General features: G+C 35.2%; 1 protein-coding gene across 1 annotated transcript; it reads right to left on the reverse strand.

Moving 5' to 3' along the window:
• Window positions 1-17231: 17231 nt before the first annotated feature.
• Window positions 17232-18173, reverse strand: LOC121465140 (olfactory receptor 2AJ1-like). The gene has a single exon (XM_041678326.1). It carries the CDS (start codon window positions 18171-18173, stop codon window positions 17232-17234), a length of 942 nt encoding a protein of 313 aa, XP_041534260.1.
• Between the last annotated feature and the right edge of the window lie 1581 nt (window positions 18174-19754).

The raw sequence follows: 19754 nt of genomic DNA on the forward strand, positions 1-19754 counted from the left end.
TGAATGATGAATATATTATCAGCATTATCATTTACCTTCTTGAACACTGGTTTAGATATAGAGGACAGACCATTACATCATCCACTCAGGAGTGTTCACTAACCGTCTTTGCACACAGTCTGTAGTAATCTTACACTTCATCTTTGATTCTAGGAGAAAAATGTGCAGGTATGTGCTCTCAGATCACTTCTTGTTGATTCATAAACATGCTCTGAGAATAGTTACTGCAGTAATTATTTTGTTTCCAATGTTTAGAAACTGTTATCTTGGCAGTTAATATGGGGATATAGCTATATTTAGGGAGCAGATACCTGGAACATAATGTTTAAGATCTAAGACATTGATCTAAACTGAGCTAAAGATTTTTACATTGATGGCCACATAATTTCAATGTTAGATACTAGCGTGTGTGTGTGTGTGTGTGTGTGTGTGTGTGTGTGTGTGTGTGTGTAGTTTTTAAAGACAGTGTGTCTTTGTGTAGCCATGGCTGTCCTGGAACTTGCTTGGTAGACCAGTCCAGTCATGAAATGATAGATTCGCCTACCTATGACCTTCAAGTGCTACGATTAAAAGCATTTACTGCCACCATCCTGCTGAATATAAGCATAGTATTATTAAATACATAGTATTATAAGAATAGTATTATTGATTATAGTTTAGCTTTAAAATCTTCCAATGACTGAAAGGCAGATGTAATATTAGTGTGCCTGTTAAGTATTCCAAAAGATGAAAAAAACTTAGACATGTTTAAAGACCTGTTGTAAAAGTCTTATTGTGTAAGAGTGCTGCAAATGCAGAATGCTAGAATAATTTTGCCAAAGTCACAGATATGTGAACAAAATAGGGACACACAGTTGCGAAAAATATCTACAGAGCACAAGATCAGACAGGTAATTGAGTATCAGTCTCTGCTCAGTCTTAAAAACTCCATGTGACTCTGGAGAAAAATAACCTCACTGAGCTGCCTGTGTTCAACATATAGGTCCTCCAGAAGTGTCATTATCTTTCTTCCATTCCACATTGTGACCGTTGAGAAACCTCAATACCAGAAAAATACAGCATCTTATTTATGGTCAAGCCTTCATAAACAGCACACATTGTAGAATTCAAACATGATTACATTTTTCTCTCGCATTTAAGTTCACTATTATTATTCTAATTGGTTATGAAAACCCTAAGAATGTCTTCCTCAGTTCAAGAAAACCATACTTTAAGAAAGTCCTCTCGTTTTCTTCACCCAGACCAGCTGTGCTCAATAATGTGTTCTGGGCTTAGTCTATCCAAAGATCTTATGATTGTGTTTGTATTTGTGAGAAAAAGGTACCTTTCCGGAATAGCCACTCCCTGCAGACAGTCTCTGGGTCCTGAGAAATCTTCAGCTCCCCATTTGTTTTCATGTCCCCTGCCAGGGATGCCACAAGATAGTCTCTCTGTGCAGTATCCTCAGTTGAACAATGGTCCCTTCTTCCACCAAAATATTAGAAAGAAACTTTAAAGGATTATCTACTAGTCTTTCTTCTTATACGTGATAAAACCAATATAACATCATTAATCTCCTGAAATATTTACATGTTCATTGTTTGTATACAACATCATTTCTCACTAATTATTTCTAAAGAAAATATGTAATTATCTCCCACAAACTATATTGCTGAAAGAAAATGACAAATGTCTTATTTTATGTGCATAACTTTGAAACGCCAAGCCTGACATGCTTCCCCTTTTTCTCTAATTGATCCCTCTAGTCTAAATCTACAGAGACAAAGTCTTGGAAATTTCTTGTGACTTGGGTGCTCTGAGATAGCTGAGTTCTTAACTTTAGACAAATAAATACATGACAATCACCATATCTGTAATCACAGGATGTCCGAAGAGACTAAAGATAGTGACTGCATTATTTCAGAATGTGACTTAAAAGATATAAAGGATGATGGGATATATATGCATATGTACATACATATATATCCCATTATTTAGTGCTGGGCCCCCACCAGGTTCCACATTGATATATGGAAATGCTGATCTAGTCAGAAGTTGTACTCCAGTCACAGGTTGATGCAAAGGTTTTGTTGTAATGTACATTCAGACTCAAGGTCATCCATGCTGACAGATCCAAGCAGACTGAATTTCAAAACAAACGGAAGACTGTGACCTTGACCTCATTTTTAGGGTTTCTGTAATCTGAGGAATGTTTCACTAACCAGGAGGATTATGCTATTTACATGTGACATAAAAATTAGGAGGCTTGAGCCGGGCAGTGGTGGCGCACACCTTTAATCCCAGCACTCGGGAGGCAGAGACAGGCGGATCTCTGTGAGTTCGAGACCAGCCTGGTCTACAAGAGCTAGTTCCAGGACAGGCTCCAAAACCACAGAGAAACCCTGTCTCGAAAAACCAAAAAAAAAAAAATAGGAGGCTTATAATCTTACTGTCCTACTCAATCCAAAGTAAGTGGATCAATGAATACTTGGAGTATGTCAAATATTTATGTGTGTCCTGAGTCTCTTTATAGAAAGTGATGAGAAATAGTTATTGAATGGTATTCTACTCAAAAAACATTAGTGATGGGTGTGATAGGAAGAAAATTTTACAAAGAGTTCCACCCTTTCAAAACTATTAGTGGCAAAGCTATAAAGGAAAATGAATGTTTAATATTATTATTTTTTAATAACTTCTATACATATTCGTTGCATTGTCTACAATGCTTAGGGTTTTAGCTGGGGTCATCCTTGTGAATTCCTGGAAATTTTCCTAGTGCCGGGTTTCTCACAAGCCCCATAACAGTCAGGGGAGCAGGAGGAGGGGAAGGAGTGAAAACTGGGACTGGTATGTGAATTTAGAAAATATGGCTTAAAAAATAAGTAAATAAATTTAAATTAAAAAAACACAAAAAGACACATGAGTCTTGTCTAGATTGCTCTGCTAACCTGGAAATTAACTGCTGATTCTGTCAATGTAACTGGGACAGATATTAATTCATGACTTCTTTTGTTCTGTAACTATACAACTTCGTGTAACATGTAATTTCAGGTTGAATGCATGTCCCTTAGCTGTTAGTCATTCATATTTAGCTCATAATAAACCATTTTCTTCAAAAAATGAAATGCTCAATAACAGGTAGGGGGAAAACAAGACCCCCCACAGAGATAGATTGCATAATGCCTTATTAACCTGGAATGATCTTAACGCTAAAAAGAAAGGAACAAGAGCAGTGAAGACATTGGACAATGGGAAAAACTTCTGAGTTAAATAAGCCTGGGTATTTCAAAGATGTGTTGACTTCAGAATGGAAACCAGGATATGTGCTATGTTGGTAAAGAGGTTTTGCTTTTGTTTCCACAGGAGAAAAAAAGCTATGGATATTTTCAAAATTAATTAAGATTCAATTCAAACAAGAGACACCTCTTACTAAGGTGAAATGATAGCTCATCAACCAATGTAACAATTCTACTAGTTGTAATGAAAACTCATAAGGGTCTAGGCAGGATTCTAATTTTTATCTCTACAGGAAGAGAGAGAGAAATAACTTAAAGAAATAACAAACCTTGAACATGCGGGCATCTAAAAAGAAAGGAAAGCCATACAGAAGAAAAGTTACCAAACAAAGAAAAATCTGATCTATGCTAACAATATTCTCTGCAGTGTAAAAATCTCACTGTCTAAACTCTTTATCTCTTTACTTCTCAGAAAATGTGTAATCCTGACTCAATTAAAAAATCAAAGACAGCTTTGGAGTTGGGGCGTGTCTCTCTTCTCTAAATCTAAGGATGTTGTTAATAGAAAAATTCATGCTTTCTTTCTCATAGCAGAGTAGCCACCATGTATAAAACAGAAGAAAACCAAAGTTCTAGGGACTATTGTTGTCTTCTTATCAGTAGGTGGAACTTTCAACATATTAGGACAAAAAAGCAAATTGTAATACATGCACAAAAAGTGAAATAACATCTTGCATCCTATATGATTATGAATTAAAGCTGGAAAACATCAGCAGAAGACACACAAATAAGTGTAATCTAAACAACTCACTACAAAGTGAATATTGGGTATTAATAGTAACTAAGAAATAATTTTTAAATATTTGTTTAATCTTTCAATCACTATAGATGGAGAAAACAAGATATTACATGACAAAACCAGATTTAAACATACCTATCCACATATCCTGCCTTACAGAGAGTACTAGAATGAAAATCCCAAACAAATAAAATTAACTGTACCTACAAAAGGACAAGGAACAATTAACCACACACCAGCAAACACCAAAGAAGGGAAACACACAAAGACTCCCACTGAAAAATAGCAGAAATTAACAATCACTAGTCATTAATATCTTTTAATATCATTGGACTCAATTCACCTGTAAATGACACAGGCTACAAGCCAAGTGGTGGTAGCACATAACTTTAATCCCAGTACTCAGGAGACAGAGACAGGTGGATCTGTGTGTGTTCAAGGGCAGCCTAGTCTACAATAACTAGTTCCAGGGCAAGCTACAATTCTACAGAGAAACACTGAGGTCTCAAAACAAAAGACACAGGCTTATAGACTAGATTTTTAAAAAATGACTCATTCTTCTGCTGCATACAAGAAACACACCTCCACCTCAAAGACAGACATTACCTCAAAGTGAATGGTTGGGAAAAGATTTTCCAATCAGATATACCTAATAAGCAAGTGGTTGTAGCTGTTTTAATATCTAATAAAATTAACTTCAAATGAAAATCAGTCAAATGAGAGGGAAAAAGACACTTCAGAGTCATCACGGGAAAAAAAAATCTATCAAGAGGAAGTTTCAATTCCTGAACATCTATGCCACAAATACAAGAGCAACAACATATTTTAAAGAAACATTACTAAAGCTTAAATCACACATCAAATACCACACACTAATGGTAGAAGACTTCAAAATCCCACTCTCACCATGGACAAATCTGCCAGACAGAAACTTAACATGGAAATAAGAGAACTAACAGATGTCATGACTCAAATAAACTTAGCAGACATCTACAGAACATTTCACCCAAACCCAAAAGAATATACTTACTTCTCAGCACTTCATAGAACCTTCTCTAAAACTGACCACATACTTGGAAACAAAGCAAAACTCAACAAATACAAAAAAATTGGAATGACCCCCTATATATTATTGGATCACAATGACTTTAAGTTAGAATTCATCAGCAACACAAATTGCAGAAAACCTACAGACTCAAGGAAATTGAACAATGCTCCAGTCAAATAACCCCTGGGTCAAGGAAGAAATAAAGAAAGAAATTTAAGACTTCCTAAAATTCAACAAAAACGAATGCATAACATACCCAAAACTATGGAAAACTATGAAAACAGTGCTAAGAGGAAAGTCCATAGCACTAAGTGCCTGTATAAAGAAAGTAGAGAAAGTTCACACAAGATAGACAAACCATTATCCAAGTTAACCAAAAGGCAGAGAGAGAATATTCAAATTAACACAATCAGAAATGAAAAGGGGAAATAGCAACAGACACTGAGGAAATTCAAAGAATCATTAGGTCATATTTTGAAAACCTATACTCTACAAAATTGAAAATCTAAAGGAAATGGACATTTTTCTGGATAGGTACCACATATCACAATTAAATCGAGCCCAGATAAATGATTTTAATAGAACTATAACCCCTAAAGAAATAGAAACAAATTATCAAAAGTCTCCCAAACAAAAATACACAAGATCAGATTTTATTAGCACAGAATTCTACCAGAACTTCACAGAAGAGCTAATAATACCTACACTCCTCAAAGTGTTTGACCTAATAGAAACAGAAGAAACATTGTCAAACTTTTTTTATGAGGCTAATATTACCCTGATACTGTAACCACACAAAGGCTCATGTAAGAATGAGATTACAGACCAATCTTGCTAATGAACATTGATGCAAAAGTACTCAATAAAATATTGCCACACCAAATCCAAGGACTCATCAAAAAATCATCCATCATGATTAAGATGGTTTGATCCTAGTGATGTAGAGATGGATAAACTTATGAAAATCTGTCAATGTAATCCTATATATATATGAACTGAAAGAATTATCATATCATGAGTTTCTGAAAAAGTCTTCAACAAAATCCAATAACCATTTATGATACAAGTTTTGGAGCAATCAGGGATATAAGGAAAAAATCTAAACATAATACAAACTATAAAAGAGCAAGTCAATAGTCAACATAAAATTAAATGGAGATAAACTCAAAGCAATTCCACTAGAATCAGGAACAAGACGAGGTTAATCCACTCTCTGCATATCTATTCAATATAGGACTCAAAGTTCTAGCTAGATCAAAAAGAAAACAAAAGGGGATCAAGGGAATACAAATTGAAAAAGAAGACACCAAACTTTGGTTATTTGCACATTATATGATAGTGTAAATAAGTGACCCCAAAAATTCTACATGGGAACTCCTACACCTGATAAATACCGTCAGCAGGATACAAGACTAACTTTAAAAAAAAGTACCTCCCCTATATACAAATTATATGATAAAAGGACTGAGAAAGAAATCAGAGAAACATTACCCTTTCCAATAAGCACAAATAACATAAAATATCTTGGGATAACACTAATCAATGAAGTGAAAGTGAATATAATAAAAGAAACTAGGCCCTCTGAATGTGGCTAACAGTTATATGGCTTAGGTAGTCTTCAGTGCCACTGGCAGTGGTACCAGGATTTATTCCTAGTGTTTGAATTGGCATTTTGGATCCCATTTTCTTTGTAGGGATACCTTGCTCAGCTTAGATATAGAGACAAGGGTCTTAATCATGCCCCAAAGTGATATGCCTGACTTTATTGACTCCCATAGGAAGATTTACCCTCTCTGTAGAGTGGATGGGAGTGGGGTGGGGAGAAGATGGGGGCAACAAGAGGAGTAGAGGGAATGTCAACTGAGAATGTAGAATAAGAAAAGATTGTTTTAAAAAATAAATGATATATTTTTGTTTTTTCTCTATATTGAAAACTGATATTTTCTCATATAATGTATCCTAATTACAATATTTCCTCCATCTACTTCTCAAAGTTCCTATCCATCTTTCCTTCCATCCAGATCCACCACTTTTAGTCCCTCATTAGTAAACCATCAGGCTTCTATGGGATAATCATAATACATAGGACAAAACCTAATACCAGACTATGACAACACTAACACTGGCACTTACAATATTTCTGTCTCCTATTTGCCACAGTTCCCTGAACCCTGAACGGAGGTATTTGGTTGAAACATACTATTTAGGGTTCAGTGTTTCAAGATCTTCCATTCTCTTATTAATCTCTGGCTGTGGGTCTCTGTATTTGTTCCCATCTGCTTCAAGAAGAAGCTTCTCTCATGATAGCTATGCAAGACATTGATTTATGAGTATAGCAGAATGTTATTAGGAGTTATTTTATTGTGACATTCTTTTCATGGGAAAGATTTTCAGTTTACCCTCTATTCATGGGTTGTCTAGTCTTTGTTTCTTGCTAAGGCTAGCAGTGTGATTTTGGTTGGTTACTACTACAAGTTTTGTCACACCATTGCACTAGCATATCTTGCAGACAAGACACAAATATAAATAAAAGGTTTGTGACTGAATTTGTGTTTTGTTAGCATGCAGTGAACCTTCTTGTACCAAAGACTCTAGCATACAGTGGTGAAAGGGCTACATAGGCACTAGATCTAATTCTCCATGTTCAATGAGTTGTGATGACATCATGTTTAGAAATAAGATCTTGCTGTCCTCAGGTGGTGGTGGCATATGACTTTAATCCCAGCACTCAGTAGGCAGAGGCAGACAGGGCTCTGAGTGTGTGAAGCCAGTATGGTATACAAGAGCTAGTTCCAGACAGGCTCCAAAGTTATAGAGAAACATTGTCATTAAAAACAAATTAAACAAAAAACAAACAAAATACCTTGCTGTTGGTGGAGAGTAACTTATAGTCTAGGCAAATAGCAGAGATTGTTTGGGTGTTTACATTTGGCCAACAACTCAATTAGATGTAACCCATTCCAGCATCTCAAAGTTTCACAGGGTAACATGAGATATCCAGTTGAAGCTCTCTCTCCCCCGTTTATCATTATCATATCACTTCATTTAAATCACCTTCATAAATGTATATATTTTAGGATGTTCCACACTATTAGATTTTCATATTACCCCTAAAAATGCACACTAATTTTAGCTGTATCTCCCTATATTCCTCCCTTATTTGCATCTTCTTCCCCATCCTATTTAATCTTTGATGAAAATGTAAACAAAACAAACACAAGCCAATGAACAAGGAACTTCTAAGAGGCAAGTGCACAGGAACAAGTGACAATGTAAAAAAAAAAACTGAAGATATTTCATATCAATACTTTCATAATACATTTAAAAGCTTTAGAAAACCAAGAAGAAATGACACCCCCAAAAAGTATATGGGAAAATATGGTCAAACTCAGGACTGAAATCAGTAAAATATGAACAGCAAAACTTAAAAAAGCAATCAATGAAACAAAAAATTGGTTCTTTGAAAAAATGTCACTAGATTGATAATCTTTAGCCAGATTACCCAAACGTAAGAGAAAGAGAGGTCCAAATTGATAAAATTAGGGATCAAATTGTAACATTAGAAATTAGAAAATTCAGAGAATCATAAAAGTCTGTACTCAACCAAGCAGAAAAATTAAAATAAATGGATTAATTTATTGATATATACAACCAACCAAAGTTAAATTACGATGAACTATACAACATAAACAGAGCTACAATGTAGCTAAAATAAATAAAAGCAATAATTAAAAAATCTCACAACTAAAACAAAGGCCAGATAATTTCATTTTTAATTACAGATGAACTATATTTCATAATGTGCTGTAGAAGGAGCAGGCCGTGTACCTCCACCTGGCTAGCTTAACCCCAAAATAACCACACAGAAACTGTATTCATGTAAACAGTGCCTGGCCCATTATCTCTAGCCCCTTATTGGCTAACTCTTACATATTAGTGTAACCCATCTCCATTAATGTGTACCGCCACTTGACTGTGGCTTACCAGCATGAGTCTAACCAGCATCCGTCTCAAGCAAGAGAAACATGGCGTCTTGCCTCTGCCCTTCTTCCTCTCAGCATTCCTTTCTGTCTCCCTGCCTAACTAAGCTGCTGCCCTATCAAAAGACCAAGGAAGTTTCTTTATTCAACCAATAAAAGCAACATAAATACAGAAAGACCTCCTACACCAATAATGTATAAAAACTTCATGATTTTATATTTATTTACAACTGAAGAGTATTTCATAATGTATATTTACCACATTTTCATTAGCTGAAAGACATTTAGTTGTTTCCATTTCCTAGATGGGGTGAATAGAGCAGCAATCTATACAGATGACGAAGGATCTGTAAAGTAGGTTATCCAGCACATTAGGGATATGTACTGTCTCTGTAGTAGGATATATAGTACTTTAAGAATATGCCAAGAAGTGTCATAGCTATATCCTATGTTAGATTTACTTTTACCTCTTTAAGAATTATCCACACTAATTTCCATAGTGGCTGAACTAGTTTGCAGTCCAACCAAGAGTAAACAGGTGTTGCCTTTTGAAGCATTCTTCACCACTACAGTCCAAAATATCTTTCTATTAAAAAGGTAATTATTTTCTAAATGATAATCCATGAGGCAATATTTGAAACAAAGAAATATACATAATGTGTCTCAATATATATCAGTCATAAATACTGGCATAAGATATTACTAAGTCTAATGTTTTTCATTTAAATCAGTTATCTGTTAAAAGTGTAATAGATATTTAAAAACTGCTTTTGATAACAAGAGTCTTTTCATTTGAATCAACAGAACAATCAATGGAAGGCAAAATTCTGACATTTCCATGTTGCTTTATAATTATTTTGAACGACTTGTTTCCTTTTGTGGTAAAGTTGATAATCAATTAATAAATATTTTATCTAAATGATTGCAGCTTTCTTTAATGATGAAAGTACAGATACAAGCTATTGCCATGCCTACAATAAAAAGATAATTTTCTGAGGACTTTAAGAGGACTTTGTTGCAGTGTATCTTTAACATGTGGTAGAATTTTAAGGTAAATTTATTTGGGTCTATTTGGGGGTTTTTGTTGTTTGGTTTGGTTTGGTTTGGTTCTGTTTGGTTTGGATTTTGTTCTTTGGGGGATTTTGGCAGAAGGCTTTTGATTATTGTTTCAATCACCTTATTGTCAATGGGTCTGTTTAGGCTCTTGAATCCTTCCTGGTTTACATTTGGTAGATAAATTGGATCTCAAAATTCATGCACTTCATTAAGATTTTCTGACTTAATGGAATAAAAGACTTTAAAGATTTCCCTTATAATATTCTGATATTATTTGCTGTTCATTGTAACTTTTCCTTATTCATACCTGGTTCTGTTAAGTTGGGTCATCAATCTACTTCTTTTGGTAGTTAGGTCAAGGATCTGTCAATCATGTTTGTGCTGTTAAAGAACAAGTTCTTAGATTCATTGATTCTTTGGACTGCTTCTTTGTTTCTAGGTCATTCTTTTCTCATCTGATTTTTACTATTTCTTGCCATCACTGAATTTGAGCTTAGTTTGGTTTTTCTCTGGCTTGAATTGCATCAAATCATTTTTTTCAGTCTCTCAGAATTTAAAATGAAGGCAATTAGTGCTGTCAATTTTTCTCACAGGACTGCTTTTAAGGTTTTGTTGTATTGTGGTTTCATTTTCACTTATTTATAGAATTTATGTATATTTTTGCTTCTTCTTTGACTCTTTCATCATTCAGCAATGAGAGGTTTAATCTTGAGTCTGGGTAATTACTGGATATTTTTAGTTTATTGCATTTTGGTAATAAAAAACAAATGGAGTTAATTCAGTTTTTTATAAATTTATTATGATTTATTTTGTTTTGTTTTCAAGGATTGCTCTATTTTAGAAAAACTTCCATGTGCATATTCTCTGATATTTAGGTGAAATATTCTGTGTATATCAGTTAAGTCCATTTCATATATAATGTCATTTAATTTTCATGTTTTCTGTTTGTTTTCCACACAAGTTGTCAGTCAATTAGAGAAGATGTGATATTGAAATAGCCTAGTATTATTGAGTGGGTATTAATTTTTTTTAATTCCAAGAGTATGTCTTTTATATAATTATATACACCAAAATTGGGTGTATATGTGGTTTAGAGTTGAAATGTCTTCTTAATTGCTCCATTTATTAGAATAAAGTGACCTTATTCTCCTCTTATGACCAGTTTCAGTTTGGTACCTATTTTGTCTAATATTTGGATATGAATGCTTACTTCATTGCTTGTTCCATATGCTTGGAATACTTTTATAAATCCTAAAATTTTAAGGCAGTGTCTGTCTTTAAAGATGGGTTTCTTGTGTATAATGAAAAATAGATTGCATTTCCTTATCTAATTGCCTGAAGTGTGTCTGTTGATTGATTTTAGAGTTAGGGCCAATAATATTAAAGATTAGTATTTAAAACTATGTTGATTACCATCATTATCTTGCTGTTTTTCTTTTTAGTCATGCTTTGTATTTCAGGAATATAATCTTCATTTAGTTTATTTCTAAAGTATCTCAGCTATGTTTATTAATTTTCTATTCCATAGCATTGCTTTCAGTGTTCTCCATGCAGCTGGTTTGGTGAATATGAATTCTTTTTAGCCTGTTTGTATTATAGAAAGTTTTTTCTTCATCCCATAACAATGTCGGGTACTTTTGCTGGGTAAAATAGTCTAGATTGGCATCTGTCATCTTTTAGTATGTAGAGTACATTATTGACCCTACTAGATTTAAGTCATCATTGATAAAGATGTCTTTCTGTTGGGTTTTATTTATACATGTCTTATTATTTTCCTTTTTCAGCTTTCAATACTCTTTCTTTATTCTTTATACTTAGTGTTTTAACTTTAGTATAAGATGGGGAGGGTTTTTTTTGGTTTTGTCTATTTGATCTTCTATGTACTTTTTGTATCTGTAATGTGTTTCCTTAATTTAAGAAAGTTTTCTTCTGCAATCTTGTTCAGAACCTCATCTATACAATTGACCTGGGAATATTCTCCCTGATCTAATATTATTTTTTTTCTTTTTTTTTATTGAGAAAAGGAGAAAAAAAAACAAGCTTCCACCTCCTCCCAGCCTCCCATTTCCCTCCTCCCCTCCCCCCTCCGCCCCCTCCTCCCACCCTTCTCCCCCTCCCCCCACTCCTTTCCCCCTCCCTCTCCAGTCCAAAGAGGAGTCAGGGTTTTCTGCCCTGTGGTAAGACCTAGGACCTCCCACCTCCGTCCATATCTAGGAAGGTGAACATCCAAACTGGCTGGGCTCCCACAAAGCCATCACATTACGTAGGATCAAACCCCCGTGCCATTGTCCTTTGCGTCTCATCAGCCCTCATTGTTCGCCATGTTCAGAGAGTCCAGTTTTATCCCATGCTTTTTCAGTCACAGTCCAGCTGGTCTTGGTGAGCTCTCAATAGATCAGCTCCACTGTCTCAGTGGGTGGGTGCATCCCTCGTGGTCCCGACTTCTTTGCTCATGTTCTCCCTCCTTCTGCTCCTCATTGGGACTTTGGGAGCTCAGTCCAGTGCTCCAGTGTGGGTCTCTGTCTCTATCTCCATCCATCACCAGATGAAGGTTCTATGATGATATGCAAGATATTCGTCAGTATTGCTCAAGGATAGGGTCATTTCAGGTTCCCTATTCTCAACTGCCCAAGGAACTAACTGGGGACCTCAGCTTGGGCACCTGGGAGCCCCTCTAGGGTCAGGTCTCTTGCCAACCCTAAAGTGGTTCCCTTAACTAAGAATTGTGGTTCCGTGCTCCCCTGTCCAACCTTCCTTTATCCCAATCCTCCTGCTTTCCCAAGGCCCGACCTCCTTCCCTTCTAACTTTTCTCTCCCCATCTCCCCTTACCCCCAACCCACCCCACCCCAAGATCCCAATTTTCTCCCCGGCAATTTTGTCTACTTCCCTTAGCCAAGAGGATAACTATATGTTTTTCCTTGGGTTCCCCTTCTTACTTAGCTTCTTTAGATTCACCTATTGTAGACTCCGTGACCCTTATTTATGGCTAGAAACCAATTATGAGTGAGTACATCCCATGTTCATCTTTTTGGGTCTGGGATACCTCACTCAGGATAGTGTTTTCTATTTCCATCCATTTGCATGCAAAATTCGAGAAGTCATTGTTTTTTACCGCTGAGTAGTACTCTAATGTGTAGATATTCCATACTTTCTTCATCCATTCTTCCATTGAAGGGCATCTAGGTTCTTTCCAGGTTCTGGCTATTACAAATAACACTGCTATGAACATAGTTGAACAAATGCTTTTGTCATATGATAGGGCATCTCTTGGGTATATTCCCAAGAGTGGTATTGCTGGGTCCAGGGGTAGGTTGATCCCGAATTTCCTAAGAAACAGAAACACTGACTTCCATAGTGGTTGCACAAGATTGCATTCCCACCAGCAATGGATGAGGGTACCCCTTCCTCCACAACCTCTCCAGCAAAGGTTATCATTGGTGTTTTTGACTTTAGCCATTCTCACAGGTGTAAGATGATATCTCAAAGTTGTTTTGATTTGCATTTCCCTGATTGCTAAGGAAGTTGAGTATGACCTTAAGTGTCTTTTGGCCATTTGAACTTCTTCTGTTGAGAATTCTCTGTTCAGATCAGTGCCCCATTATTATATTTAAAAGATTTGTCCTTTTCCTGCTGTAACACAAATTCTTGAATGTTCTTTTCCTGTACCTTTTTCATTTTTTATATTTACTGTTTCTGTGATCTAATGATGAATCTTTACCTGTATGACCTGATCTTCTACTTGATGAATTTTCCCTCATGATGTATTAATTTAGGTTATTGAGTATTTCAATTCCATCTTCAAAAGAGCTTTAGTTTTCTACATCAAACTTGAATTCTGGATCATCAACCCCATTTTATTTAGCTATAGGATTTGGGAGTTTTGGACAACACTTAGATACTTATTACTGTTGCAAGTTCACTGCTATATTTGTTTCTGCTTTCTTAAACCACCTTGAAATTCTGTTATCTTTTATGGTTGCTACTTAAGAATTTGTACTGGTTTGAAGTAGACAGTTCTCACTGGAGAGTGTTTATCTAGGATTGGTGTATTTATAGGGAGGCATATTTGTTTGATATTCTATATTGTTTGCCTATTGGTGATGAGTCATGTAAATATGTACCCTTTTTAATTCTGTGTCTGGTATGTACTCAATAAACTTGACAGGAACAAGTATATGCATCCTGGACAAGACTGGAGGTTGTGAGGGTATGGGAGGAAATCCTCAGGCTGGGAAAAGTGACCGGTACCAGGCTCAGTCTGAGAGTTAATGAGGCTACAATGCTTTAGAGTTAAAAGGATAAAGTTATAAGCATGGCCTGAGCACAGATGTATTTGCCAGGGTTGATCACAAGACAGATTCGACATAGGGAATCAGATATGAGAGCCAAAGTAGGTGAGTTGAGGTAGGATGTGTATCCAGATCTATTCCTAGAGCTAAGTCATTCATTTGATCTTTGGAATAGGGAATTTAGAAGATTCTTTTTCCAGATTAAAGCAATTATCCATTGGGGGAAGTCTCACCCTGGAGTAATCATCTGTTGAAAACCAGTCTATCTTCTTGAGCAGTCAATCCCCTTGGGAAGTAGTTCGGGAACTTCCTGGACCAGCTTGGAGAAGGAGAATTGAGACAAGAAATGGTGTGATAACACAAACATTTGTCTTAAGAATCCAGTTTAAACTTGGAACTCTTGTCAGGTACCCAAAAGACAAACCAAGGCTGATCAGATTCCTGCATTCATTCCCTGATTGTAGTAACACTGTGAAATATTTATTCTGCCCCTCATTGTTACACTGTCATTATTTTACAGGTATTCAAAGCTAACAAGTTGGGGTTGTTGAAGCTGAGATCTTTCCCCTTAAAACTCAAAATACAATGGGAAGAGAAATGAGTTTAGTCTAAATTTAGTGATTATAATTTACATGAGCACTTACTTGTATATCCATTTGGTTACAGATAAGTGATATAAACACACAAGTGCATGTAAACAATACTTATATACACATACAAATATGAATGTCTATGGCCTAAAAACTTAGATTTAGGTTGCCCCAAAGTCCATGTTCCAATGAGAAAACAATTTCATGAATGTTTTGTGGCAACAGAACAAAGAAAGTCATAAATCAATATACTTTTCAAGTGTATCAGTAGACATAGAGGCTAAGTTAAAGATTACCCTATCAAATTTTGAATTAGACTCTAAGCATGGGAAATTCAAATCTCTGTAGATCATTGAAATTCTGATCAATCAGGCTCTTCAGGATGACCTTCTTCATTGAGCTTTTTATTCACAAGAGACAATAAAATAATTTGTATATTATTTGTTTTGACATTTTTTGGGGTTTTTTGAGAGACAGAGAACATGAAGGTGAGTAGGGAGGTGAAGCATATCTGGGAAGTGTTAAGGAAAAAATATTTGATCAACTTACATGGCATGAAATTTTTAAAAGTTATATATATATACATATATATATATATATATATATATATATATATTCTATAATGTCCTTTCTAAACATTTTGAGCTGAGTCCAGTCTATGCATAAACAATTATAGTCAAATTCAGAAACACACACACACACACACACACATATATATATATACAAAAAAATATGTATTGACATTATACATATATATATATATATCAGGGCTTCCATTTAACTTTTAAATTCTACTAACAATAGTATGTCTTTATTGTTATGCTAATATTTTTGACATGCTCATTGAAATAACATGCTTTAGTATAAGGATAGGAAATTACAAGAAAAAAATTATAATTCTGCATTGAGATAATAAAATTTTATTTAAAAACAAAATTGTTTCTTTATATAATCAAACTTTTGAAGTTAAATTATTAGAAGATAATTTTGTAGTGCATTTAATTTCCTAAGTACATTTTCCAAAATATTTTTTCTAAGAATTCTGTGCTATGTCTCCAGTTTATGCACAATATATCATAGTCAAATTCACAAAAAATGACATGCTAAATTGAAAGCTATTTCTTTATTTTTATCTTATAGTTATATCATTTTTCCTTTCCTTTCTTCCTTCTAAATTATTTTATATACCTCTAATTACTCTCCTTAAAATTCCTGGCTCTTTTTGCATTAATTGTTGCTACATACAAAAATGTATTGTTACTTTGTTTCGAGTTTTTCAAGCAAATTTTTACTAATATAAGTAGACTCTGTTTTGCAAGTGTTATTGCAGGTAAACCAATTTATTTATAATTACATTCCCTGAGATCATTTTGATAATAGTTTCTCCGTAACATATATACTTCCATAATCATTCTGGGTACTGAGAATTTTCATATGGAAACAATGTTCAGAACATAAAAATATGAAAACAACCTATCATAAAAAGAGTAACAAATTTTCCCTTAACTAAAATCAGTAGCATAAACTGCAGTAATTTACCAACATTGCAAAACATGTTGCACTTCAGTGACAGAGTATGAAATTTGCAAGTTTTTCATAGTAGCAAAGGTAATCAGAATAAACAAGTAAGAAGTATAATATCTACAAAATCATGAAATTCAAAATCCCACATTGAGGTCTTTACAGAAAAGTACATAATACAGAGGGGTAATGTGATTCCTTTAGTAAGGATGACTCCTAAGCTACAGTAGTACATGACATGCTAAAATGTATTACGATCAGTGTAGAAAATGCTACCACAAAAGAAAAAAAGGGCATTTCCAGCAATTATAACTTGTGATGTCTTCTTTTAAGTTACTTATTGTATTTTCTTCATGCAACAAGGATTATTCGAAATATTGTATGTGATATGATTAAAATTTTCCCTAATTAAAACATTGTTTTTTACTCTGTTGCTAATAGTAGAACAAACTAACCAGCTTTAATCGAAATGTTTGTTCTTTCATTATTTTGGAAAATTGCTAGAAAATTTGTAGACATAATTCTACAATATGTAGAGAATACATACATACACTAGCGATGTTTTCGGAATCTTTTTAGATAATACGTTTTTGTTGTCTTAGCACAGTATAGCATGACTTTACCATAGGGCATCTGAATATGAGATATAGATTACACATTATTCTCAAGTAAATGTGTAAGCCAATCTAAGGAAGTGAGTTTGGAAAATCCGAAAAGCAGGTATTTTTCTATTCAGTTTTTATTCAGAAAATTATTTTGGACAATGTTTTTCAGAGCCATGAGGACATCTTTATTCCTAAAGCTGTAGATTATGGGGTTGAGACTGGGTGTCAAGATGGTGTAGAATATTGCCAGAAACTTATCCTGGCCTGGAGTGTGGTATGAGCGAGGTCTCATGTATGTGAAAATGAAGGGCCCATAGTACATTATGACCACAACCATGTGAAAGGAGCAGGTGGACAAGGACTTCTGTCGAGCCCCTGATTGCATTTGGAAGACTGTGAGGAGAATTTGCACATAAGATATAGAGATGATTGAAAATGGAATCAGTAGGAAAATGATGCCACTCACATAAACTCCTCGCTCATAACGTGATGTGTCTACACAGGACAACTTCAACATGGCAGGGACTTCACAGAAAAAGTGATCAATGGCCCTTGAGTGACAGTAGGGAAAGTGGAGTGCAAAAGATGTGTGGACTATGGAGTTAAAAACCCCCACAAGCCAGGAACCTGAAGCCAGGAACCCACTGGTGTTGTCCCTCATCAGCACAGGATAATGAAGTGGATGGCAGATGGCCACATATCGGTCATAGGACATGGCTGCCAGGAGAAGGCACTCACCTCCTAGCAAGGTGAGGGACAGAAATATCTGGAAGCCACAGCCTGCGAAGGAAATAGTTCTGCTTCCTGACAAATAGTCAGCAATCATTTTCGGCACAATGTTGGAAATATGCAAGATATCCATGAAGGAAAGATGGCTGAGCAGGAAATACATAGGGGTGTGGAGTCGAGAATCCCTGTGGATTAGGAGGATCATGAGGGCATTCTCTGTTATAGTCATAATAAAAATGAAAAATATAAATGAGAAAAACACCTGACTTGTTTGGGAAGACGAGAACAAACCCAAAAGGATGAAGTCACTGCTGAAAGTTTGGTTCTCATTTTCCATCATGTCTCCTCCTATTTTACCTAGAAAGAGATGGTTATTTAATTAGAAAAGAGAAGTAAAATCTTATGCTCACTTATACATGTTTATGTAATAAAATAAGTTGATATATAATGTGTATTCACCATTAAATGCCTCATAAAGGGTCTCAGAGTGGGTATATTATACAATATATAAATTAATTTGACCTAACAAATTAAAATATTTAGTGTGGAATGAACCTTTTATATTTTTTGTCTCATAGCTGCAATTACTTGAATATGTTTTACTTAAGTCCAGTCGTTTCTCAAATATATCTTTTACATCTGCACAACACTTGTAAGCTTCACTCGGGACTGCTATGGGTGGGGTTCTCTTCCAGAGCTCTACCTAGAACCTGGGCATGGTAAAATCATTCATTAATTAACTGAACCTGCTCTTTTGCATTCTGCTCCACCCTGACATTTTGGGTAAAAGAAAATGAGCTCCAGTTATGAAATAAAGGAATAAAGAATTACACCAGCATGGATTGTGTAGGTGATTTCTTTTTTAATATCTTTTTTAATTTATTAGATTAAAAAAAAAAGTTCCCACTCCCCTCCTCCCAGTCTCTCCACACACCCTCCCACCCCACTCCCATCTAATCCTCAGAGAGGGTAAGGCTTATTGTGTAGGTGATTTCATGCTGAGTTTAATACAATGGATAAGATTGTCCATGATTAGTTTTCCAAATATTCAATACTTTTTAAAAATAATACTGAAATTAGTCATCTGTGTGGGTGTGAGACAGACAGAGAGAGAGAGAGAGAGGGAGAGAGACAGAGACAGAGAGAGAGACAGAGAGAGAGAGAGAGAGAGAGAGAGAGAGAGAGAGAGGCAGACTGAGACAACATTCTCTATATCTAAAAAGTTCTTTCTCATGAAAGTTATTTTAGGGTATTTAACTTACATAGGCCATTATAATACAGTTAGCTGAGCAAGTAGCTTAACTGACCTACGTGGGAAGCTACATATGATTCATTGTTCTTACCCACTTGGTGATTCAGATTGTATGTAATTCTCACTGGTCAATGCACCACTAAAGTCACTTTGAGAAAAAGGTAGATAGTGAGAAAGCCTTGGAGGCTATGGATGAAAATTACAAGAAGTAATGCTGCCATGAGAGCTTAAACTTTATCACTTCTTATCTTCTTAAGGGAGTTTGTGGGATCCCTACAGGAGAAAGAATTCAAAATATTGGATGGGAATATTTGGGCAACTTTGCACTCAGATATACACATGAATGTATACCTGGGAAAAGCAAATAGATATTCCTAAGACAGCCAGTGTGTTGTTCTAAGTTCATTTTACACCAACTGTTTGTGTATATGTGTGCTTGTCTAGTAGTTAACATTTAACTATGTGCAATCACTACAGACTTACCATATATCTACCTGTTTCTACCTGTCAGCCAGATTTAATGGAATCATACATGTCACAATGTCATCAAATTCATAATGCCAGGTACTGAGCTATTACACTAATCCCCTTCAATAACCTTCACCTAGCAAACCCATGAATAAGCATTTATAATTCTAGAGGTCATAGATTTATCATGGTGCTATTTTG

The sequence above is a fragment of the Microtus oregoni genome, unplaced genomic scaffold, assembly GCF_018167655.1.
Source record: "Microtus oregoni isolate MIOR12 unplaced genomic scaffold, Mior012 000029F_ref0000214, whole genome shotgun sequence".
NCBI classification, from domain to species: Eukaryota; Metazoa; Chordata; class Mammalia; order Rodentia; family Cricetidae; genus Microtus; species Microtus oregoni.

Bases quoted from the DNA above. Each gene is read 5' to 3' on its own strand.
- LOC121465140 (XM_041678326.1), bottom strand. From the start codon at position 18,173: ATGATGGAAAATGAGAACCAAACTTTCAGCAGTGACTTCATCCTTTTG.